Here is a 27,007-nt window from a genome sequence, read left to right as displayed (position 1 = left end):
CGGCCGATTTTTATCCTGTCTACATTTGGGAAGTTGCTTGAAAAGTGCCTATATAACCGTATAGTCAGCTTTTTAATGAAATCTAATTTTTTTAGTCCGATAAAATTTGGGTTCCGGAAGTCTCACTCTGCTGAGCATGCTATTATGGCAATGATTCATATTTGTTCATGATACACTTGAAAAACTGAATAGGTCTGCTACAATTTTTATAGACATTAAAAGGGAATCTGACACTATTCCATATTAAACGCTGCATGCCAGACCTGGTAACTGCGGCATAAGAGGCCCTGTTAATTAATGGTCTGTTTATTTCATACCCAAGTAACCAAAATCAGTGTACAGACGGAGGTGATACTTCTTCCTGATCCGTATCTCAATCTTAGTCAGTTGGAGTCTCGCTAGGATCTATTTTGGGCCGACTCCTGTTTCTTATCTATGTTTAATGATATCAGTAATAGCATCAAAGATATTGGCCTTAACATATTATTCGCCGATGACACGGCATGCAACGTCAGCAGCCCGACTCTAGACCTTTGAAGCTTAGGTTAGAATCAGCATTGTCAAGGCTTATCCATGGGCACTCATATGGGGGGGGGGGGCAGGGGGGGGCCTCCCCCCCTCTGGCTGAATGATGCTGCCTTATTTTTATATTTTTGTTCTGAGATTTCCATTATATAGCATTAAAAGTGCCAATTACATGAGGTTTCCCCCTGGAATTCAGCTTATCTTATAGTTTTCGAGAAATAAATTGACTATTAATTGTACTAAGACAAAATGCATCATCTTCTCTCGTACTGGGAAAACAGGGCCGGAAATTATGATGATTAATATTCAAGGCCTACCCATTGAAATTGAAAGAGTTGATGATATTAAATATCTCGGGATAATAATGGATTCAAGTTTGTCATTTAAAAGCCATGCAATTTATCTTCAAATAAAAACTGGCAAGAAATATTGGAATGATGAATCATCTGAAATTTGTTCTGCCGTTTTTTGCCCTGAAATCTCTTTATCATTCTGTAGTGCATTCATATATAAATTACTGTCCAATTATTTTTTTGAATACTTTTAAAACTCATATTCTTCCTATTCAGAGGCAACAAAATAAAGCTCTGCGTCTATTGAAAAATTGCCTGCCTAGCCCGTTTTCTTATCCTGGTGGATTCTTGGATTATGCAGGCTTATCTTAATTTTGACAACATTTTTGGAGAAACTAAATTTCAGCTGGGGGAGGGGCAAACTAGAATCTGAGGATAACTGTTGTCCGGGATAGGTAGTTGCCTCCTCTGTCCAATGGAAAGTTACGCTCCTTATCCCAACCCCTTGCCACCTAGTAGTTGGAGAAGTGTAGTCATGTTGTTCTGGAACCACTCAAATTGTATATTAAAAGAAGGATTAATTATTGTTATACTTCCTTATTCAAATTATTTACTTGACAATTATACCGTAATATTCTCTCCATACGTAAGATCGTATATCACTGCATCACTTATTCAAAGAGGAAGAAATACAAATTTAAAGAGTTCTGTAGGAGAATTTAGGCAATTCTTCCCAAAATTTGTGAACTGAAAGCAAACTTAGTTTACAAGACCATTTATCGTACTTACACAAGAAATGATCTTTTTTGAAATTTATCTTCGTCTGTAAGTAGTGAGTGGCTTTTCTATGTAGGGATAGGTGAAATAATTCCTTAAGCCTAAAGGCTCATTTCTGTTGAACTAGCAAAATTTTCCACGAGCATGTCGATATGTAAACCTGTCCTCTTAGTTAACCTATTCTGTCGAAGCTACTCACCTGGAGCTACTGTCTTAAGTGCAACGAAATTTATTTTTTTAAACAAAGAATTAATGGTCTATTTCTTCTTTAAAAAAAAATACAAAAAGAAACGAAGCTATTTTTTCCTAGATTTTAGGTGATTAGAAATTATAAAGTTTTGAAGTGAAACTAAGGAGCAACATTAAAACTCAAAACGAATCGAAATAGTTCCGTAAAATAAAAAAGATCATGGCAGTTTTGTTTCTAAACTAAATTTTGATAAAAAATGAGCAAATATTATTTTTTATGCTGTTTTATGACTTAAAGCTTATTATTTTATGCCTAGGTTCTTAAAATAATTTTATTTGTATACTGAAAGTTACTGATATCACAGCTCCTTTAAGGTTATGAAAAGTGTTATAGATTAGTTTGCTGTTGCGAGGCACGGATTTACTTTTGACTACTATATCAATATTCTTGTTTTTCATACTTGGCTTTTGTGTTTTCAGTAAAGCGCTTGTTTTTGGTAATCCTTCAAACAAAGGGGAATATTACCAGTAGATTTATTCGCACTAGTTTTTTTATATATGTTAGATTAACTGTGAAGTAATAATTTTTGTTCGTTTTAAATTTCAACTTCGCTCTTTACTTCTCTCAGGAAAACTATCCTTTGTTTCTTCAAAGGATGGAGCCTTTGATTAATTTATCAAAGGGTCCATCGAAATATTAAAACTTTTATATTTTTTCCCTTTTTTCTAGGTTTGTTCTAAATTTGGGGGTCTATGGACGAAGTGTAAAGAAATCAGCCAATGAAAGCACAAACAAAATTCTACGATTGATTTTTTTTCTCTAGGTGCACTGCTAGTTTATTGACGTAATTTTCTACCAAAATTCCTTTGACTGATTGATTTTATTTTTGGTGTGTTCATGCTTTTTGTTTGGGTATGATAATAAAAAATATAAACTGAGTGTAATGACCATGCTCATCACTTTCATAATTGGTATAAACTGCAAATACTGTACCTGGATTTTTTCGCCTCAAGATTTTTTATTGCATACTGCTACCAAAGAATTTTTGCATGGCATTGCCTATCTTGGCGGTTTCTAGATTCATTTCTTGGGCATTTGATGTACGCGCCGTAAAACCAACAAGTTTAATTTCTGATAATCGTTGCATGTTTTTATTCATTTGATTTCCTCATAAATTCGTTTTAATTTATCTACCTTGACATACTTTGGTGCTTTATGGAAATACAGCATGAGTAAAATTAAATTTTAAACGGATGTGGTTCTAGAAGCATCGTGAGCCAAAAATTTTGAAAATTTTCTGTTTACGACTAATCAACTACACAGAGTGCTTTCTAATCCCTAACTGCAATAGTTTTTTTTATTTTTAATTATTATTAAAAATATAATTTTTTGTACAAATTTTTAAAATTGTAAGAGGGACTTAGATGGGGTTCTATTTTACTGTTTTCAAGTAGAAGAGCTACAGAAAATCAACTAGAGTTCAAGGGCAAAACTTTCATAGTGATTGTGACTAAGAGGGGGTGAAACACTTGAAGGTGACTGTAGGTCGACTGGTGTACGTGTAAAACAATCCCCGGTTTACTCAATCTATTTACCCTCTTTCCACTCGAACTTCGTTCAACTCAATCCATTTAAGAAGACCCCCTTTTAGTTCAACTCCAATTCAACTCAACCACTATTCAATTCAACCTCATGTAACTCAGACCCCGTCTAACTCATTTGTAATTTAACTCAACTCCCATTCAACTCAAGCAAATTAAATAAATTTGCTGTGGTTGAACAAATCTAAAGAAAACATGCTGATAAAGTAAAAATTATACCGTTCGATTTCTTATTTTATGGAGTTTTCAAATATCATGGCCACTTTTCTGATAATACACCCCCCCCCGCCCCTTATGACCCCAGCTATAGCTCTAATATTGCAGCTTTCCGTTTTCTTGCATATTTTGATGCGTCATTGTTTTTGTTCGCTGGTTTTCTTGTATTCTTAGCTTTGTAAAAACCTGTCAGTTGAGAGTGTTCAGTGCAATTTTCGGATAAATATACTATTCAAAAATGATTTGAAAATGATGGTGACAATGAAAGGAAGCAATATAATGAGAGGTTTTTGTTGTTTCATTGTTTTCTTTTAGTTTTCCTACATACCCTAGGGCTATATTTGGGGCCATAAGAGAGGGGGTGCAATGTCAGAAAAGCAACCACAATATTTAGAAAAAACATAAAACAAAGAATCTAATGGTGCTAATTTTATTTTTTTGACGTATCTTCGTCGTGGTCAACAAAAGAAAATTTACCCTTTATTCAAACTTGCATATTGCGAGTGTGGAATTGTATTTGGAGTTGAGTAGAATGGGGATTGAGTCAAAGAGGGGTTGAATTAATATGATGTGGTGAAATGAAGGTTAAATTAGATGGGAGTTGAGTTAAACGACTGATGAGCACTCAGGAAAAACGAGCGAAAGTCTGAACACACTCTTAGGATTTGACGTGATTCTATTTTTTTTTCTAGTTGAGAGGCAGCTCTATTCTGATCATTGGTACTCTTGGGCCAAGAGTACCAAGAGCTTGGCAGTGTTGATCTTTGCTTAGACAGATTCAAATATACAAAATGCAGGCCATACGTCATAACATCAGTCTTTCTCTTAGAATTTCAGATAAAAGTTTAAAAACTAAATTTGGTGAATGCATCGTGTCAGTTTTAAAAGAGGATGATACTGAAGCATTTGTAAATGTGGGGTTACTTTATAATCCTGTTAAGTCTGAGCTCATTTTATCAAAGGGTTCTAAGAAAGAAAAAACACATGGGCTACTAAAGTTAAAAGTTAGTCGTTTTACATTTTATTTGCCTGTATAAAAGTAAAGTTTGCTTGTTGAATATTAATTGGAAAATTATTTCACAGTACATAAACTCCTGATAGCCTAGGGTAAATATTTAGGCTAGCCTAGTAATTGGTCACTTCTGAAGAAAATATGCTAAAAAAACAAAGGGTAAATCTAAGGCAGTTTATAGCCTATTACAGACAAAACAACATTGTACCTTAATTTAAAGTTTCTTTTTATCTGGTTTTAGATCTGGAAATGCAATTCCTGTTATTTTTTAGAAAAATTTAAGCCATAGCCTGTCAATGTTTTTTTCTAAATGTAGGAAATGTAGTCTATTTGCAGATCTTTGAGAACTCGCAAATTAGGATTCAGCAAAGTCATGTATCTGAAAATACTTTTTGGTAAATATATACCAAATCATATTAGGCTATTGAGTTTCAAATAAAGTGAATACACCATTTGATGCCTTTTTTTATGCTGATTACAAATATAACAACCATAAAAAAGGCATCAAATAGTGTATTCACTTTATTCCTAACTCAATAATATGATTTGGTGTATATTTACATACTTTTCCTATACTTCTTTTAAGAAGATTTATTTTGTAAGGTTCACTTTTATGAAACAAAGATTTTAAATGTCATCACAGGTCACTGCCCTCTAGATATATATATATATATATATATATATATATATATATATATATATATATATATATATATATATATATATATATATATATATATATATATATATATATATATATATATATATATTGTGTTATATATATATATATATATATATATATATATATATATATATATATATATATATATATATATATATATATATATATATATATATATATATATATATATATATATATATATATATATATATATATATATATATATATATATATATATATATATATATATATATATACAGAGAGAAAGAGAGAGAGGAAACAAATGCATACTTTATTCCAAGGATTTAATATACAAATTTTAAAGATCCAAAATTCACCCACCCTATGAAACTCTATGTTAGAGTAAATTTAATCCAAAAATTAACCAATATCTTTGGAGCCAAAAATAAACTTTCCAAAAATAGGAATTTGTCAATTTTATGGAGAAATCATCATTTGTAGCAACTCTTCAATAGACTTGTGTAGAAGTTTTTAACTAGCTTCTCTAATTTATTGATTCAGTTATTGGTGTTCTCTCCGAGTCAGCAGAAAATTGGGAAAAGAGACTCTCAAGAAAGAAATCACATTTGAAAAAAGGAAAAATTTTTGTCAGTTTTTTAATATAATCATTATTTTTAGAGAAAATTCTACTGAATGTACAAATTTCCAATTTAGATAAATGCCCTGGTGCTAAAATAAGAAAAACAATACTGCAGATTAATTGGATAGTTTATTTGGAATGGCAATGGGATATAATTCTCCTTTTGAAACCCTTGCCTATTAAAATAAGTCAAACTATTACAAAGAGCGCTGTGCCAAGGGGAGGGAAAGCCCCTCCCCATAATGCACAGGATAAAACTGTTTGTTTTATTTTCAACGTTACTTTCTTCATTTCAAAATAATTGTTATTTTATTTAATTAATAATAGTTTCAATATTGCATTGAAGGTTAATCCTAGTGTAATGGAGGCTTTGCCCATCTCCAAGCCACTCTTTACAATGAAGTCTTTTGAATAGCCTAATGATGCTTTGAAAATAAGTACTTCTGCAGATATGTATCTTTTTTATAATAAAATGTTATTTCTTTTTTCATAAAGATAGTGTGATCACAATGCTTCCATGTTCAAAAACTAGTGTTTTGAAGAATGACCTATCAACTATTCAGTACATGTGTTGAGTGCTTAATTCAAACATATTTGTCCAAATGAAGGGAGGCTATGGTCTAATTATCCCCCTCTGTTTTTACCTGAATAATGCCTAATAGAAATTTATGAAGTTAGCACTAAAAAAGCTCTGTTTAGGTCTTGGCCTCCCCCCCCACACCCACCTAAAATCTATTAAAATCCTCTTTAATTTTTTATCTATTAAAAAATTAAAGAAAAAAATTCCTCTTTAATCTATTAAAATCCTCTTTTTTTTTTGTTTAAATACCAGGGCACTTTGTATTGAAGGAGTTGTTGTAGAAACTTCGAAAAGTGATTGGAAGGCAACTAACACCCCTTCCACACCCACCATTTCCCCAAACACATCCAATCAAGATTTTGAAATAGCCATTTTGTTCAGCATAGTTGATTTCCAGATAGAAAATATGTTTTTGAGGAGGACATTCCGCCACAACCCTCAGGGCAAGGGTTTTAAGTTGTGCCCTGGGGGCATATAAGAACAATGTTGGCACAATGTATTATTTATTATTTTTTCCTTTAGACCAGGGCACTTTGTATCAAAGAAGTTGTCGTAGAAACTTCGAAAAGGGCTCATTCAATTGGAAATTGGAGTGGCTTGTGCCCTTTTTAACAGTCAAAAGTGATTGGAAGGCAACTAACACCCCTTCCACACCCACCATTTTCCAAAACACATCCAATCAAAATTTTGAGATAGCCATTTTGTTCAGCATAGTGGATTTCCAGATAGAAATTATGGTTTTGAGGAGGACCCTGGCGGCATATAAGGTTTTTATAGAAAGTTTTGTCATAGAAACTTCCAAAAAGGATCATTTGATCGGAAATTCAAAGGGCTAGTGCCCTTTAAAAAAAAATACAAATCAATTTGCATTGTCAGTTTAATATACATATACTGATATTTAGTAATCAAAATATTAATATTATTTGATTTATTAAATTTAGAAAAGTAAAAACATTTATATTTTTTTCAGTGAAGTGCAAATTATGTTCTGGCCTTGGGAAGGCATTGGGGTTTTGAGCCCAACTTATGTTAATTTATGCTCGTTTTGAGTTTGACTCGGTTATTTATTGTAATTTCTGTTTGTTTTGGGTTTTATTTATTTATTGATGCTGATTTGTGGTAATTTCACGCTTGGTAAGTTATTTGATTTTATTTTTGCTCATTTTTTGTTAAATGGAGTTCTTTACTTTTCTTTGAAAACTTATTTTGTGGAAAAAGTTTTTTTTTTAATTAATCATCAGGTAAGAATGAGATTTTTTATCAAAGGCCTTAGCTCAGTCCAGGGGGTACACATCAACAGGAAAACCCTGCTCCTGCAGGTCTATTATAGAGTCAAAGGATTGTATTATTCATAATTACAAAAAACACAAAATTCTGCATCTTTGTAGAAATTGCATTTTCATCTATATTTTCCCCTCTTGGGGCTATTTTACCTTTTTTTGAAAATTTAGGCAGATTTTACCTTAAATTGCCTTGAATTGCAGCTAGGAGCAATCTAAGGATTACTCTGTGTAGAGCTTCAGCCTCCAAATGATAACTTGAGTTGTATTCATAGTTCTTTAGTGACCAAGTGCTGTTTCATGGTCAGTAGCATCACAATTCAGTTTAAACTCTCTGCAGGACCACTTAGCATCCAGCATACATTTGAAAACATCAAAGGATTCCGCAGTAACTATTTCATTAGATTTTTTGTTCTAACTGTTGACAATTTGTGATGAAAAGAATTGAGTGCAGACTCTAGATATGGTAGACTACTTGACAAGTTAAAGGTGATCACCTCTAGCTCTTGAGTTGGGACCAACAGTAGGGAATAATGCAGGGAGAGTATTAGCCCTCATTAACTTATAGGCTAAAATGACATCTCTGTTTCTCCTGTAAACAAATGTAGGGAGATTCAGCTTTGATAGTCTTGCAGGGTAGGAAAGCTCCCACATGTCAGATATCACTTTGTTGGCATGTCTCTGCACATCTTCAAGAACTTTCATGTCTTTTGTAAAATATGAAGAGGCAAGAGACATCCCGACTCACGGTTAGGACATATTTTCTTGGACTTTTAACTTTTGTAAGTAACTGAACTGAGTGAATTTTAAACATTAACAATCAGAGTAAAAAGCCGATTTTTTTATGTATATTTTTATCAAAGCTAATTTTAAAAGTTTGGTTACTATTAGCCTGAGCTGCTCTTTTCTTAGAGTTTATTATCACAAACCATTTGATATCTGGTGACCGCTGGACTATGTGAGCTTGTCTATTATTGTTAAACTAGCCAAAGAGGCTGTTGGGTGTTACCAATAAAAAAAAGACATTAAACCATAGCACACACTTGTTTGAGAGGATAAGAAGAAAATATTTCTCCTCCCCGAATTCAAGATTTTAAGTCAACCTACCCCCTCCTCCTCAGACAAAAAAAACACTCTTCTTGGAGGTCAAGTTGTAACTTAATATCCTTACTGATAGATTCAAAAAAGAGCCTGAATTCACAAGAAAAATACTTTTTCATATAGGGGAGAAAGGGTGAAACCGTACATTTTGAGGGTTTTAACCCCTACAAGGCAAATTTCTAAAGATACCAATTTCCTTTTTACATGAATATATAACTCAGTTATTAAATTTTATTGGTGATTTTTTTCAATGACATCCATCGAGTCGTTTCTTTGAGAGATCCAAAAATGTTTAAACACTTCAAATGTCCAAAGTTGCCCCAACCAGGGGGTGACTTTGGACATACATGGGGCATTCCCAGACATTTGCTAATTAATGCTTGTAATAATAGATTCAGCTAACATTTCATTTAATTCAGATAATATACAAGTTAAATGCAACATTACATTTATGTTATTGAAAATTTGGCCAAATCACAGGCAAATACAAGGGCTTTGGTTGTTTGCTCAGTTCCTCCTACTGAAACCAGTCACCACTGAAAGTCAGTTTCTGCACAATCTTGACATTCAGGGAAGATGAAATTCTTACCAGACTTCCACAGGTAGTTTCTTTTTGCTGCTCTGTCACTTATTTCTTCAGTTTCACCAACATAGTAAACAGCAGAGTTTTGCTTCTTTCCCACCATAAACCTTACAAGCACAAATTTTCTACAAAATAATTTTTCATCAATCTCAAACTCACTAATACTTCCACAAGGTAAAGACTTATTATCCAACTTGTCGTTGAGCGGCATATTTATGTCTGAAATGCCGTCTCTAGTTTCGTCAGCATTGAATGAAACCTTTTACTTTTTTTTTAGTGATTTTTTCTTTTTCTTAGCAAGCCTTAGCTCAGTCTCTGCTTCTAGTGCCTTTTTTCTTGCGTTTCTGTCAGAATTCTAGTTTTGCCTTTTCTACAGTTTTTGCATGGGCCCAATTTCAGTTTTGCTTTTGGATCTGGTCTGTTGCTTTCAGGAGTTAGGGCCATAGGCAAGTTTGATGTTGTAATCATGGAAAGTGTTATCCGTTTTAAACACAGGATCTTAAAGTTGGAACACAATATCTAAGAAACCGGCAGACTTAATCTTGGACAAATTTAATCTAAGACAAAGACTGTTGTGCAGAATAATTGTATTTAAATAGGCTAGGCTGTAAGGCAAGGGGTAACTTTTGTCTAAGTGCAAATGCTGAAAACAAACTTTGATAGGCAAAAATATATCACATCAGGTCCTCTATAACACAACATAGTTCTATCAATTTTACCAATGTTCTGCCTCCAACTACATATAGTTCCATTTTTTAAGTTACGAAAAACTTCTGTCAGTACGAGGCAAAACAGGACACCATGAAAAGTGTCTGGAATTGCCCCCAAAAAAGTGTCCGGAGTTACCCCATGTTGATGCCATTTTGTAAATTAATTTTTTTGTAGATAACGGCCTGATATATACGGATGAAAATTGCCCTACAGACAGCAAGGACATACCTTGTCTGACCCTCCTATGTCGCAGTCCAAAAGCTACAATAACATAGAAAATATTTGACAAAGACTACATGTGTCAGGACTTCCAGAAAGCATATAAAAACTTCCTTAACTCTTTTCTTGGATGTCTCTTTTATCCAAAATTTAAAACTTCCGCCAAATGTGCGTTACATGAAGGGTGTCTAGTGGGAATTTTTTGAATGGATTAGCTCAAAAACTTTAGACAAGAGGTCAAACGTACGGAGTCGCCCCGTGTAGTTTCGCCCTTCTCTCCCCTAGCCTTCTGTATGACAGGACTCCTTTACCAGAATGCTCAGTATTTTATTTCTCAACAAAGTGGGTGATTGCTAGTGCTCTGCTATCCCATTTTATATAAAAATTAATTAAAAAAATAAGTTTCTTTCAACTAAAGTAAGGAGCAATATTAAAACCTAAAACAAACAGAAATTTAAATATATGAGGGGGGCTGCCCCCGCCTCAACACCTCACTCTTTATGCTAAAGTTTTTCAGCATTTAAAAAAAAATTTACTTATTATTCTAATTAAACAACCCTTGTGTTTCAAGAGTCGTTTTTTAATAACTTGGAGAGAGTTTAAAATTTAGAGTAAAGAGAGAAGCATTGAGGAGGGGGCACCCCCCTCATATACATAATCATTTCTGTTTGTTTTAAGCTTTAATGCTGCTCCTTACTTTCAGTTGAAAAAACTTGTTTTTTTAATTTGATTTCTGGTCGCTTTTAAATAATGCCTGAATATCGGGCTCCACCTCCCTGGAAAAATGCCCCTCCCCATGGAAATATCCTCTGGAAAATTGAATCCTGGTGAAAATTTACCCCAGACAATTACCCTTAATATTTCCACATGTAAAATTGAATCAGTAAAGAGAAAGGAATGCATGTAAAGAAATTTCATATAGGAATTTTGGCAAATTCCCCCAGTGTAAAATTTCTCCTGTAAAGTTCACCCCCTGGAAACTTTCCTCTCCATGGAAAATTCTCCTCATGTAAAATTCCCCCAGTAGAAAATTTGTCCTCGCATGTCCTCCCGAAAAATGCATGCATGCTTCCCAATAACAAATACTATATGTAAACAATGGGTAAGTTTTATAACTTAAAGACTTTTCTCCAGAAGCTATGAGGGTCATGTTATCTCCGAAAACGTAGTTATCAGGCCTTTCAACTATGCTCAACAAAATAGCTATCTCAAAATTTTGATTGGATGATTTTGGGAAAAAAGTGGCATTGGAGGGTGCGTAGTTGCCCTCCAATTTTCTAGTCAGTTAAAAAGGGTACTAGAACTTTTCATTTCGGTTAGAATGAGCCCTCTTGACATCCTAGACCCACTGGGTCAATATAATGATCCCTGAAAAAAAATTAAACATGCATCTATGATCCTTCTTCTATCAAAAATTACAAAATTCCACATTTTTGCAGATAGAAGCTTGAAACCTCTACAGTAGCTTTCTTTGATATGTTGAATCTGATGGTGTAATTTTCATTAAATTCTATGAGTCTTTCTTGCTCTTTTTGAAAATCAGACAAATTTTCTCAGGCTTGTAGCATTTGATTGGTAAAACTAAACTTAATGAAACTTATGTGTCTGAAATCAACATAATAAGCCAATTCTTTTGACATATCTACTGGTATCAAAATTCCGATTTTTAGAGTTTTGATTATTATTGAGCAGGGTCGCTCCTTACAGTTTGTTACCACGAACTCTTTGATCATGCCCCAGAAATGCATACTAGGTCTAATTAATATTATTAGCCATACAAATGATGGGAAATCTTGTTTTATTTCATTGTATTTATTTTATGCAATGGAAAGGAAATTAGAATGTTCTTGCTAGAGAGGGGACAAGGCCAAAAAGTTTTCAATTCCATTTAAAATCCTGATTTAATTCCAATGTCTTGATTTCAGTATAATTGCTGATTCTAAGTTAAAGTAAGTTTTTAGATAACTGTCACAAGACTTTGCACAGTCACATTACTTAATTTATTTTGGTATAAGACATGCTTCTTATGTGACAGTCAACTATTGCTCATTTGCTGTTTCTAATCCATGCTTAAAACTATATAAATGGTGTACTCAAAAGTTAACCACATATCCAGAAGTATTTTTTATAGTCTTTTAATATTTTTATATTATTATCTAAATATCTTCTTTAGCATGCAAAGGAATGCCCTGCCATGTTTCTAACTCCAGAAATGAGACTTGAAGCGTCACCAACATCAGTTGAGAAAGGAATTAGAGTTGGGGTGGCTGTTCTTGTGACGTCGGCCGACAATCACGTCCTCTTGACTAGAAGGGCATGGCATATGAGAACTTTTCCTGGAATATGGGTACCTCCGGGGGGTCATGTAGGTAATAATGCTGTTTTATCTATTTATCTTTGTCTTCAAGTGACTTATACAAGAAAAAAGTATTTTGCTGCAAGCAAAGAACAAGGATAGAGCTTTGCTCTATACTCAGGATCAGATTTAAAGTTATGACGCTACTAGGCCCAAGCATTGTTGCCGCTCCGTTTTTGCAAGATTTTCAGGAAAATCCCCAAAAATTTGGAGATAGTGGAAGCACTGAACACAACACAACTGATAAGCCAAAAGTAATGAAAGAGTGAGGTGATATTGAACTCCCAGCTACAATTCTTGGGAGATATCTGATAGTTTATAACTGGCCACGGAATTATTATGTTGTTTTAAAATCACTTTTCTGTCAATAGGTAGCAGGAAGGCGGAGTGCACCTGACTTGTTCTGTTGTGGGAGCATTGCGTTGGTCTTTTTTTTTTTTTTTTTTTTTTTTTTTTTTTTTTCTTACCACCGATTTCAGTTTATTGAGCAAAATCAGCAAGGTTTTAACATCTATTCCATTCCTCACAATGCATTGACCTCATGTTGGATTAATGAATATAATATTAAATTGGGAAAGGTGCATTTGGTTCTTGCCTGGCGCAAAAAAAGGATGTTTTTCGCTTGTTCTTAAGCAAAAGCCTACAGGATTTGGGCTGAAGGATATTTTCATAGTCAATGTTGGAGATAGTTTCTGAAATGACTCCTCCAAGTTTTTCTTCCTTCAATTCATATTTTGGCTTTTGTGTGGAAAGCTCTGTTTGAGCAGGTAAGCAGTAGTTTCTGATAGGATTTGAACTAAATTTAAAACTGGTTGAAATATGTGAAGATTTGTTGGTCCCATCATCAAAATATTTTCTTAGGATAATAAAAAAGCAAATTTAGATATCCAGAAAAGAGCATATTGTGGCATTTTCCCCTGGACTTGAAAGTGCTGCCATTTACTTGTAAAGGGATTTCTGATTGAGGAATCGTATAATGTGTATCTCATAAACTTTCATAGTTCTCTCATTGTCAATGAAACTTGAGGTTATCTTCTCTCTTAGTAGTGATCTTAAAAATTTAAACTCTGCAAGAAAATCAACTTTTGAACTAATAGGCACAATCGTTTTACTGATGGTCAATAATCCTTGAAGATGTGATAAAAGTCTATGAAATTAGATTTTTGAAACAGAAATTCGTTAATCAGAACTTTATTGATGGGGTATGCACTGGGAAAAGTCAGATAGTAACTTTGTCTAAAAATATGCTGAGCTACTACTCAGTACAAAAACGAGCTAATTCGTGATTCAATGCAGAGCACAAAAGGGTTGCTTCTGTATCACCAACGTCTCCGTCCCCCCCCCCTTTGCCAACTTTTGGTAGAAAGGCAGGTATGAAACTGTGGATTTGTTTATTAGTTGTTGGTGAATTATTTCCGCGCGTTCAGATAATTTAGAGGAGTTTTAAGAAAAAATTTCTCAATTTTTACAATTTCTATACTATATGGTTTTAAAATGGTCTATACTATATTTGTATAAACGTAATGTATGTATGTAAGGGTTTATACCACCATTGTATAATTATAGTTTGGTTGTACCCCAGAAAAAGGTTAGAAATAGTTTTATTTTTACAGGTTTGGACCTTTCCATACTCAATTACGCTGACGACATGCTGAATTTAAGTAGAACCATTTCGTCTTTTGAGGAGAATTTGTCTGTGCTTAGTAGGGAGTCTTAATTTTAATGCTTCGAGAGCGAGGCGTACAGTTAGAAAATCAGAGTGTTCAGTTATCTGCTTGTATTAAGTATCTTAGTCTTCAAATCGGGTATAGTGTCAAAACGACAAGGGGCATAGTGTCAAAACGACTCTCCTTATCTTTCATCTAAGTTAGAAACTTAGAAAGCGTTTGGTATGCTAGTTTGTTGTAAAGCTTGCTACAGTAAGCGTATGCTCGCTTTTGCGATCCCTCATGTCCTGGTATTGACTCAATTTTGAATATGCTTACGGCTACTGATAAGGAGACTATTAAATCCGTATAGTTTCGTTTTGCGAAATTTCTCTTGTGTATACCCCTATGAGCTAGAAACAAAAGACTAGTGTCAGCCTACGGGTTAAATGAGCCACTAACAGTGATTGAGCAGCATTGCGATCGCTAATTTTCTAGGCTTGCTAGGACAAACAGCCTCCATCCTGCAATGTGTTAGTAGAAATATTTGAATTTATTTTTGGTAGTATAGTCTTCTTTGTGAGTGTGTTCTTCTTTCTTTTGTTTTTTTGTTTTTTGTTGTCTTTTTCTTTTGTCTTTTCATTTACTCCATATTGAATCCTTGTGTGTTTTTTGGGGGGCAATAAAGATATTAATTGATTGATTGATTTGCTTTGCAATATGTTTGAGATGATTCTCCACATTATGTAAAACTTTGCTAAAGGGCTGTTTTGGGGACGTGTCCCCTAAATGGTAAAGCTTACGAAAAGAGATAATGAGCACGTGTCACTATCCATTTGCTCACTGCTAAATTTTTAAACTTTAAAATCAGAATTTTTTGTAAATTTTCATTTTCTGTTTTTGGCGTTTATTGCTTAATGTCGTCAATTAACACAGGAAAAATGGGATTACCGTAGTTTTACAATTTTCATACTGTCATCATATGAAAAACACAAGCATCTGAGTTGCTCCAAAGCAATGTCAGGTTGTTGTGTATGTGGAAAAGACACGCTTCTTTTGCATTTGTATAAATGAGTTCTGTGTCGGACTGGAGGTGGTCGAAGAGCAGTATGGTGTCCTAATGTTCCATCTAAAACTGAGATGCAATCAGTTTGCAGATTAAGATTCCTAACCTTGAAAAATAAGAAAACGAAATATCATGAATATTTTCGCAGTGCTGAATTATTCAGATTTGAGAATATTTTTTAATCAAGAAATGTTATCTGGGATATCTAAGATGTGGATGATTTCAAAGCCATAATTACTACAGAATTACCGTTTTTGTTAGTATTAATTTGTACTGCTGTGGGAAGTGTGACGAGAAAATTTTTGTTCTGAAGCAAAAAAAAAAATTCTTTTTTTTTCAGAAAGGGGCGAGACCCTGGAAGAAGCTGGCTTGCGAGAGTTGAAAGAAGAAGCGGGTATCGATTTACGTGAAATTGATAGAAACTGTGAAATACGACCACTTTGTCTATGGGAATCCTTTTACCCTCCTGCTTTAGAATTTGGGCCTCCTACACATCAGCATCTAGTTATTTATCTGATTGCATATAGCAGTCTCAAGTCAAACTATATTTTGGATTCTATCAAAGTGAGTGATTCTTCTTTCTTATGCAATATTTGTTCCAATGTTTTTGTGGATAATGTTCAACATTCAGCGAGGAAATTATAGCTTCAAGACCTTGCTCCACAGAATGAGTATTTTCTCAACCTGTAGAGAAGGATAGAGGGTTGACTTGCAACACGACTTCCCTTGAATATACCCCGTCTCGGGCCATTTGAGCCCAATTCCCCGAGTTATTTTATCATTGATTTTGTTTCTGTCCCTTCGGTTTTTAGATATTTTGACGGATGGCACCACCCTAACTTGATACACCCTGGACATAAATACTGCACCTTAAATAGTGCACCTTTAGTAGCTGTTACCTTTGACTGGCAGCAATTATCCATTCCTGTTCCAACAGGCGGACACTCTGACCCACTAAGGTAGCAAATTTCCTATTTGGCGTCGAAACTTGTGATTCTGCAAAAACGATTACTGTTTAAGCGTTGTTGTAATTTCAGAAAAAAGATATTAAGTGGACAAGATATGCAGTTAAGTAAATAATAATAAAAACAAACATTTCGGATTCCGATCAATGGTCGGCATAGTGCAGGTACAAATCTCCTGATTCTCTGTCCTTCGCTGGGACCATTTCACACGCCCACCATTTCTCCAAACATATCCTATCATAATTTTGAGATAGCCATTTTGTTCAAGGTAGTGGAAAGTTCCTGAAATTATGTATTTGAGGATGACAACCCCCCTACGGCCCTCAGGGCAAGGGTTGAAATTTATGCCCTGGGGGCATGTAAGGTTTATATAGAAAGGGTGATCGTATAAACATCAGAGGGGCTTATTGGATTTTTAATCAGAAGTTTTACTGCCCTTTTTGAGATTAGAGTGATGGAAGGGTGGATACCATCCCCCACACCTCGTATTTTCCCCAAATGTCTCTGATAGAAATTTTGAGATGGCCATTTGTTGTCGTAGAAACCTCGAAAAAGTCTCATTCGATTGGAAATTGAAAGGAATAGTGCCCTTATTAATAGTCAAAGTGATTGGAGGGCAGCTAACCCCCCTCCCATGCCCACCATTTGCCCAGACACATCCAATCAAAATTTTGAGATAGCCATTTTTTTCAACGTCAATGAAAGGTCTGGAAATTCTGTCTTTGAGGATGACAAACTCTCAGAGCCCTCAGGGCAAGGGCTGTAAGTTATGCCCTGGAGGCATATAAGGTTTATATAGAAATGGTGATCTTATAAACTTCGGAGGGGGCTCATTGGATTGGTAATCAGAAGTTCTAGTGTCCTTTTTAAGATTGAGAGTGATCAAAGGGTGGATAATCCACCCCCCCTCCCAAACCTCGTATTTTCCCGAAATGCATCTGATAGTAATTTTGAGACGGCCATTTGTTGTCATAGAAACTTCGAAAAGGGCTCATTCGATTGTAAATTCAAAGGGTTAGCACCCTTTTTATTGGTCGAAAGTGATTGAAGGGCAACAAGCCCCCCTCCCACGCCCATGAAGATCCAAATCTTCATAGACTTCATTACCGCGTTTGATTCGGTTTATCGTGATGCAATATGGGAGGCAATAGGAGAGGACAGTGTGCCTGAGAAAATCATCAATTTGCTCAAGGTCTACTATACTGAAACAGAGACCCGGGTAAGAGTCAATGGGAATCTTCTAGATCTGGTCCTGATCAAGGAAGGTGTACGTCAAGGCTGTGTCCTTTCACCAACCTTGTTCAACTTCGTCATCAATTGGATCCTCAGGGTCCTGGACAATTATAAAGGCGTTGTAGTGAACCCATCCTTCTCCGTCACAGATCTTGGCTATGCTGACGATATGGACATGCTTGCTGAATCCGTCTCAAAAGCCCAGGCTATGATAAATGACGTGGCAGTCAAGGCACTTTCAACTGGTCTCCAAATAAGCCTACCAAAAACAAAATCCATGCGAACAGATGGGATGGATGAAACCCCTGTGACCCTAAATGGTAATCCTATCGAGGATGTATAGTCATTCAAATACCTCGAATCGATGGTAAACCCTCTCGGTGAATCTTCAGAAGAAATACAGAGCCACATACTCTCAGCCTAGAGTGTGTTACATCAATTACGGAAATATCTCTGGAAGCGGAGCGAAATATCGGTACGCACAAAGCTCCAAGTGTATGAAGCTATGGTTCTCTCTGTCCTCCTCTATGGATGTGAAACGTGGTCACTTAAAGCAGCCGAAGCGTTGAGCTTGAATATATTCAACCACAAATTCCTGCGCTATATCCTGGGTATTTGCCTCTCAGATAGAATCTCGAATGAAGAAGTAAGGAGAAGGTGTGGGGATCGCCCACTTTGTCTCTGACATTGTTAAGCATAGGAGACTGAGATGGTTTGGCCACACAATGCGCAGACCAGATGACCATATAAGCAAAAAATGCCTCAAACGTCTGCCACTACCTGCTTGGAAGAAGAGGGCAGGAGGCCAAAAGAAGACGTGGCTAGCAACAGTTAAGTCTGATCTGGAGCCAATCGGAGGATTTCGAAAATGCGGCCGTCGGTGGGATCGCCAGTTGCTGGAACTGGTAGAACCTGCCACCCCCGAGCGAAACCTACGGAAGGAGACATGTCGTCATCTGCTGGGCGCCATGATGATTCTGTATGCGGCTTGAACGTGCAACAAGTACAAGTAAGTAAGTACTCCACGCCCATCAATTCTCAAAATACACCTAATCAAAATTTTGAGGTAGCAATTTTATTCAGATTAGTTGAAAGGCCTGTAAATTATGTCTTTGACAACCCCCATATCTTCTCAACACCAGAAAATATTTTGCACTTAACTGAAAAAAAACGGCTGTGGATTGTCAGTTTAGTATAAGTATACTGATATTTATTCCTTAAAGTTTGAATAATTTTTTTATTTATTAAAGTTAAAAATTTTTAAACATTTTAAACGTATTTTATCATTTAATGTCGTAGAATGAAAGAATTAGAATGGCTTTTGAGTCTTCAACGAGAAAGTGAACGCCAAACAGATATTTTGTTTAAAAACCACAAGGCAAGATAAGTCAAGGCAAGGCCTTGATATACCACAAGGCAAGGCCTTTCGGATTGACACAACCCCCCAGAGTGTAGGGGCCAGGATTGTAAATTATGCCCCAGGGGCATATAAGCTTTCTATGGAAGGTGTGGTTGTTTGAACTTTAAAATAAGCTCATTTGATTGGAAATTTGTAGTTCCAGTTTCTTTTTAAGAGTCAAAATTGATGCAGGGCAACTAGCTCCTCTCTCCCTGGCAACCTGTTTTCCCCAAACGCATCCAATATAAATTGTGATATAGCCATTTTGTTCACAATGGTCCAAAGAGCATATAACAATGCCATCAAGGTGGACACAACCCTCCAGAGTCGGGGTGCAAGGGTTGTGAGTTATGCCTCGGGCATATAAGGTTCTTAGGGAACGGATGGTCGTATAAACTTCGGATCGGTTGAGGTTCATTCGATTCGAAGTCGAAAGTTCTAGTGCCCTTTTTAAGAGTCAAAAGTGATAGGAGGACAACCAGCATCCCCCCACAATCCTATCATTCCCCAAAACACATCCAATCAAAAATTTAAGAGAACTATTTTGTTCAGCATTATTGAAAGGTCTAGTAATCATGTCTTTGGGGATGTCAAGTCCTCAGGCTAAGGCCTGTATGTTTGGCTATTCGTTCATTGCGTACTATAGTGCATGTCACTGAGAAAGGTATTCATGTTTGAACTTCATTTTGCAAAAAGACGAAGGGAAAGCAGGTGAGCCTTTCAGTGAACGCTAAGAAGAGTACTTAACCAAATTAAAAAACGTTATGTGTTTACGGATTGTCAAAAGGGCGTAACTCATGAATGACTGGGTATATCAATTTGGAACTTTCAGGAATGATAAGGGACATGATCAAAAATGGAATATTCGTATGCTACCATTGCTACTACAATTACCACTAGTCCCCGGCGTCACACCTATAACGGAAGGCCGACGCGATCATTGTTGATCGGAAACATTTATTTTTGATCGGTCTTTCTTAAATCCCATCTTTAATTTAGGTATACAACAGATTTGGGCCTATTCATGAGGTAGAAACTTCGTGAGTTATTGGCTGGACGCTAGTCTTCTTCGTTATTCATCAAGAGAAGCAGAAATCTGGTAGAAACGAAATGGCTGTGGCATTTCAGAACCCCTGCAGAATAGTTGAAATATCTAACAGCTGTGTATTCCTAACGGAATTAATTATTAAAATTAGTTGTATTTTTACTCGTCAAAAATTACTTTATATAAAACTACTGTCGAAAAAAAACTCTTTCAGGCAAACTTCAGAAATATGTTAAAACTGCGGGATCTGGCTCTAGTTATTGTAGATGAAAATCAATTTATCAACTCTATGAGGACTGAGGCCGTTTCTCTTCTTCGTCACTATCATAGTCAGTATCAGGCCTACCACCAAAAATAGTCTTTTTGCGATCACATTAGTCGCAGGAATAGACAATAACTGAAAGCTTTCCTTAACAGCTCATTGGATTGGAAATTAAAAGGGCCAGTGCCCTTTTTAATAGTCAAAAGTGATTGGAGGGTGAAAAGCCCCTCTCCCACGCCCACCTTTTCCCCAAACACGTCTAATCAAAATTTGGAATTGCCATTTTGTTCAACATAATATGCCCTTATATGCCGAGGGGGCATATAAGGTACTTATATAAAGGGTGATCGTATAAACTTCGGAGGGGGCTCATTGGATTGGCAATCAGAAGTTCTAGTAGCTTTTTTAAGATTCAGAGTGATCGGAGGGTGGATACCCCCACATCTTGTATTTTCCCAAAAAGCATCTGATAGAAATTTTGAGATGGCCATTGGTTGTTGTAGAAACTTCGAAAACAGCTCATTCTATTGTAAATTAAAAGGGCCAGTGCCCTTTTTGATAGTTGAAAGTTTTTTGAGGACAACAAAATCCCCCCCCCCCCTCTCCTCCCACACCCTTCATTTTCCCAAACACATCCAATCAAATTTTAAGATGGCCATTTTGTTCAACGTAATTGAATGGTCTGGAAATTATGTCTTTGAGGATGACAACCTCCCCCCCAGAGTCCTTAGGGCAGTGGCTGTATGTTATAACCCGGAGCATATAAAGTTTATAAAAAAAAGACGATCTTATAAACTTCAGAGGGGGGCTCATTAGATTGGTAATCAGAAGTTCTAGTGCCCTTTCTAAGATTCAGCGTGACTAGAGGGTGGGTAACACCCTTCCCCCCCACCCCACATACCTCATATTTTCTTGAAATGTATCCGATAGAAATTTTGAGATGGTCATTTGTTGTCGTGGAAACTTCAAAAAAGGCTCATTAGATTGGAAATTGAAAGGACTAGTGCCCTTTTTATTTGTCAAAAGTGATTCGAGGGCAACAAGCCTCCCTCCCCCCCACGCCCATTAATTCCCAAAACACATCTAATCAAAATTTTGAGGTAGCCATTTTGTTCAGCGTAGTTGAAAGTTCTGAAAATTATGTCTTTGACAACCCCCATACCTTCTCAAGACCGGAACATCATTTGCACTTTACTAAATAATTTTTTTTTAATATTTTCACTTTTTTCACTTGTTTGAAATAGTTTTACTAGATATATGAAGGGGGGAGTCCTCTCTCTTGCGCTCCAATCAGAGCGCGAATGTCTGATCGCCTGTTTAAGAGTAACAAGAGATTGTAGGGGAAGCAGCCCCTTTAATAAATTTAAATAAACAAAAAGATTGTAAGTTTATCCAGTTTTAAAAAGCATAGATAGAATCTCTTGGGAATGATATTAAGTTTTATTTTTCAGGTCAACTTCAGAAGCTATAAAATTAAATTAAAAAACTGTTGTTGTCAGGATTGAAAATTGTTGAAAAAGTTTCTCCGACATACAAATAACTACCCATACCATGGATTCTTATAGAAAAAAACTGAAAAGATTTGCAATATTATTTTTTTTTTCACGAAAAAGACTAAGTCAATGAAAAACGAACAGAAATTAATTTATAAAACTTTTTCCACAAGACAAGTTTTTTAAGAAACGTAAAGAGATCCATTAAGCCAAGAATGAGCAAAAAAAGTCAAATGATCTTCCAAGCGTAAAACTACCACAAATCACTATCAAACAAATAAATGGAACTCAAAACGAGCAGACATTACAATAAATATCCGGGTCAAACCCAAGACGAGCAAAAATTAGCATGAGTAGGGCTGATAACCCCCATGCCTTCTCAAGACAAGAACACAATTTGCGCTTTACTGAAAACAAAATAAGTTTGAAATGTTTTCACCTTTCTTATTTTTAAATAAAAATTATCAAAACCTTAAGGAACAAATGTCAGTATATGTCAATTAAACTGACAATGCACGGTCATTTCTTTGTTGTTTTTTTTTTTGTTTTTTTTTTCAGTAGAGCGCAAATTGTGTTCTGTGTTGAGATTTTACCGACTGGCTCGTCTTTTTATTGACTGAAATCTATATTTTAGTAGAGTAGGTGAATTGTGGCGTTTTGTACCACAGTTTCTACAAACTCAAAATATTTTTATTCCTAGTTTGAACTAATGATTAGGAAAGGGGTGGGGGGTGTAAATGTAAAAATTATCAAACGAAAAGACATACTACTGGTAATAAGCTACAGGTTAGTTAATTCAGGTAATCACTGAATTAACTAATGAAAGAACATTCAGCTCTTTATTTACTAAAATATCGACAAAACTGTAATTAATTAACATCCTACCCTTTTTTTTTTACCGACGGGCACTGGCGAAACACATTTTTTCTCTAAATCAAACAGTTTATGGTAACGAACTGTAAGTAAGGAGTGACCCGGCTTAATAGTAACCGACACTCTAAAAAACGGAATATTGATACCAATCAAAAGGAGTATTGATACATCAAAAGAATCAGATTTTTGTGCTGATTTCAAATATATAAGTTTCATCAAGTTTAGTCCTATCCATCAAAAGTTACGTGCCTGAGAAAATTTGCCTTATTTTCGAAAAAAAAGGGGAAACACCCCCTAAAAGTAATAAAACCTTAGTGAAAATCACACCATCAGATTCAGCGTATTAGAGAACCTTACTGTAGAGGTTTCAAGCTCCTATCTGCAAAAATGTGGAATTTGTATTTTTTGCCAGAAGAAAGATCACGGATGCGTGTTTATTTGTTTTTTGTTTGTTTTTTTTCCCCCAAGGGTGATCGTATTGACCCAGTGGTCCTAGGATATCGCGGAAGGGCTCATTCGAACGAAAATTAAAATTTGCAGTGCCCTTTTTAAGTGGCCCAAATAATGTAGGGCAACTAGGCCCCCTCCCACGCTCATTTTTTCTCAAAGTCACCCGATCAAAATTTTGAGATAGCTATTTTGTTAAGCATGATTGAAAAATATAATAACTATGTCTTTGAGGATGACTGAATCCCTCAGAGTCCCCGGGGGAAGGGCTGCAAGTTATGAACTTTGCCCGATGTTTACATACAGTATTGGTTATTGGGAAGTATACAGACGTTTTCAGGGGGATTTTTTCTGGTAGTCGGGAGGGGTCGGGGGTTACGTGGGAGGATCTTTCCATGGGGTAAGGGACATTGCTATGAAGGGGGCGTCGGATTTCCCAGCATTATTTAAAAAATCGATCAGAAATTAAATAAGAAAAACAAGTTTTTCAACTGAAAGTAAGGAGCAACATTAAAACTTAAAACGAACAGAAATTATTACGTATATGATTGGGTTCGCCCCCTAGTCAATACCCCGCTCTTTACGCTAAAGTGTTTTTAATATTTTTATAAGAGCTATTTATTCCAATTAACGGCCTTTGTGATTAAGGGGTAACTTTTAAAGATTTGGAATAAAATTCGACCTTTAGCATAAAGAGTGAGGTATTGACTAGGGGGTGAACCCCCTAATATACATATTAAAAATATATGAATATAGAAGTTCGTTATGTAAGTTAATTTGTAAGTTACATATATTTATAACTAATAAAAACGTTCATAAAAAAAATTAAAAAACTTTCGAGAAAGCCATTTAACTAAAAAAAGTAAAATTTATATGCAAATTTCGCTTTAATTATTCATGTACGGTGAGCCAAAATCAAAACCAGCGTTAATTCACACACGTTCTGAAATTAGATTAAAAAAAAAACAAGTTTTTTTTTAACGGAAGGTATGGAGCGACATTAAAACCTTAAAACGAACAGAAATTATTCTGTATATGAAAGGGGCTGTCCCCTCCTCAACGCCTTTACGCTCTTTACGCTAAAGTGTGACTCTTTCTCATAACTCAATTTTTTTTTAACAATAAAAAACTTTAGCGTAAAGAGCGAGGCGTTGAGGAGGGGATAGCCCCTTTCATATACAGAATAATTTTTGTTCGTTTTTAGTTTCAATGTCGCTCCGTACTTTCAGTTAAAAAAAAACCTTGTTTTTTTATTTGATATCATTAAGAAGCTGCTCGTCCGGCAAACAGATGCGTTTTGTATCTAAAGAAATGATTTGGTTTGGTTTCAAAATCGGTTAAAATGAGCCAAATTGGTTAAAAAGTAAGTCACACTTAATATTTTCTTTTCTATCTTATTTATAACTTTACATTAAAAAATATATTTTCAGTTGGATCCAAACGAAGTGGACGCAGCACTTACTTTGCCAGCAAACTATGTGAGAGCCTTAGTGTCAGGATCCAGAGAAAGTCTAGAAGAAAATCTTCCCATAATAACTGTTACTACAACTGGTGAACATCTTAAAAGTGAAATTTCTGGTGAAGTGATTCTGACAAAGGCTCCTAAGGAGGGGGCCAGTGAAGTAGCTATAGAGCGACTTAGTTGGGGAACTCGCTATGCCCTCAAAGAATGTTTAGAGCAAATGAAAATTCATAAAAGCGTACTGTAATATGAGAGTAGGGGTAATGCTTGTGCTTCGTTTTGTTCTCTTCCAATTTTTGTCACTGGTTTTGATATCCATTTGATCAATGTTTTTCAGATTTTACTGATTAGCTGGAGGAAGGCTATACTTTCGGAAAAAAAGTTAAAAGTGAAATGTCATTAGAATAAGCATCTTTATTGTGATTCTTGTTTAGCGTATCTTTTTATTCATGATTCTGCATGCATAAAAAGCGTCAAAACCAATAAAGTACCTGAGAAAGTGATATATTTGAGGAAGTCAAAAGGGGACATAATCTAAAAACATTAAGTGGAAAACACAAACGAAAATTAGAATGCTTCATGTTGACCAAGCTCCACATGCTGGGAAGGCCCATGCCCATAGGCCTACATATTAATAAATGAGGCATGTATATTCAATATGAATTAGCCCTATCTAAAGCAATAAAGGATACAAATAGAAAAGAGGCTAATCATCTTTTACAAAGTGAGGTTAACGGTCCAACAGCTATCACGCTACTAAGAGTAAATTAAAATATATTAAAATAAAATATAGTAGCTAATATTACTATTATATTATTGAACTACTCAATATTAAAAATAAATAAGCTTGATTTTATTGCTCAATTATTGAATGCTTAATATTATTATATTAAACAATAAGTATGCTGAGTAGAAGCTGATTAATATTTTCGCTAATTCTTCAATTAAGTAGTGTTTGAAAAAGACTTGAAGAATTGTCAGTAGCCTTATTGATAAAGGAAAAAGATTTCTTTGCAGTGGTGGTATTCGACATGACATTTAACTTGTTGAAAATTAGTTCAGTTCAAATTTTTACTTGGTACTTTTTTGGTAAATTTTTGGTTAAATTCTATTTTTGGTACTTTCTGGTAAATTTTAATTTCAGCTGCAATACGTTCTTTTTTAACTTCCGATTAGTAGTATTCAAGTTTATCGTCAAAATAAGAAAATTAAATTGACTTCCTGTCTAATATTACTGGTTCCTTCTGAAAAAATTCGGCCTAAAATTATAGTTTGTGGAAATGGCTATTACTCTTTGATATCAGCATGGTAAAATTAATAAAAAAAAGAGGATTTCTACTCTATGCAATTTTAAATATTGCTACTTTTGTGTCATTATAGGTTTGCACTAGGGAACCGAGTTTCGCTTAGTGAAGCAAGTTTTGGACATAAAAATGGTGTCCGGGGTATACCCCGTTTTCGTTGAAATATTCCCCTTCGTGGAAATACAATCTCCCGTATCCTGAATTCATACAAGAAAAAATGTTTTTATTTAATTTTTGTAAATGCAGTTGTAATACCATTTGTTTTATTTTTTACCTAATCATTTCGTGAATTCGTGCCCATGAACTATATAGAGGATAAATACACTTTACTAAAAATTCAATCCAAAATAACAATTTCTAGCTGAATATGTCGCTAAGATCCCTCTCAACGTTCAATTAGCCTGTTCGGTCAACATGAAAGGTTCAATTGACCTGCAGGGTGGCTACACAAATAGGAATATCAAATACAGTGGAAAATTAGCCTAGATTGATATCTTAAGAATAATAATGACAGGATTGATATTCACTCGCCCTTGTGCAACTGTCAATTGTCGTTTTGACAGTATTTTGTCGGTTGTTGGGCATCTAATTTCAATCAGCAGAGGATTTAATAAAAAATATTTTAAAGGCGCTGGGAGGGAAAACGATTTCCCTAGAGTCGTGACCTGTCTATGTTGTTTTTCACATCACAAAATACTAGCATGCCAGTACCTCACGGGTTTATTTATTACTAATTTTAGTTGTTTTTTTTTTTTTTTTTTTTTTTTTTTTTTTTTTTTTTTAATTCAGTTGTTATTTACAATTTTATTGCTGCCTGTTTTGACTTATCTTTGATATCGTTGTCTTTACATGTGCTTTTTAGGTCCAAAAGTCTCAAACACTAAATTGAAAAAGTGTAGCTGAAGAAATTTCCGTTTTTCAGCAAAAGCCTTTCGAAAAGCTGATATTCAGTTTAGTAGTTTCAAACAGTTCGTGGAAACAAACTGTAACTAAGGAGCGACCCGGCTCAATAGTAACCGAAACTCTAAAAAATGGGATTTTGATACCAGTAGATACATCAAAAGAATAGGATTCTAATACTGATT

General features: G+C 35.1%; 1 protein-coding gene across 2 annotated transcripts; it reads left to right on the top strand.

The window, feature by feature from the left end:
* Nucleotides 1-4,393: 4,393 nt before the first annotated feature.
* Nucleotides 4,394-25,121, top strand: LOC148941383 (m7GpppN-mRNA hydrolase NUDT17-like). Of its 2 annotated transcripts, none has more exons than XM_089103896.1 (4): nucleotides 4,394-4,606; nucleotides 12,545-12,740; nucleotides 15,780-16,003; nucleotides 24,587-25,121. In XM_089103896.1, exons 1-4 carry the CDS (start codon nucleotides 4,394-4,396, stop codon nucleotides 24,863-24,865), a joined length of 912 nt encoding a protein of 303 aa, XP_088960022.1. In that variant the 3' UTR covers nucleotides 24,866-25,121. The 2 variants fall into 2 exon arrangements, with proteins under 2 accessions (XP_088960022.1, XP_088960023.1); XM_089103897.1 differs by lacking the exon at nucleotides 4,394-4,606 and adding an exon at nucleotides 8,462-8,539.
* The last annotated feature ends 1,886 nt before the right edge of the window (nucleotides 25,122-27,007 follow it).

This window comes from Artemia sp. Qi Xiang Cuo, chromosome 18 (genome assembly GCF_049724085.1).
Source record: "Artemia sp. Qi Xiang Cuo chromosome 18, ASM4972408v1, whole genome shotgun sequence".
NCBI lineage: Eukaryota > Metazoa > Arthropoda > Branchiopoda > Anostraca > Artemiidae > Artemia > Artemia sp. Qi Xiang Cuo.
This window is presented reverse-complemented; position numbering and strand designations above follow the sequence as displayed.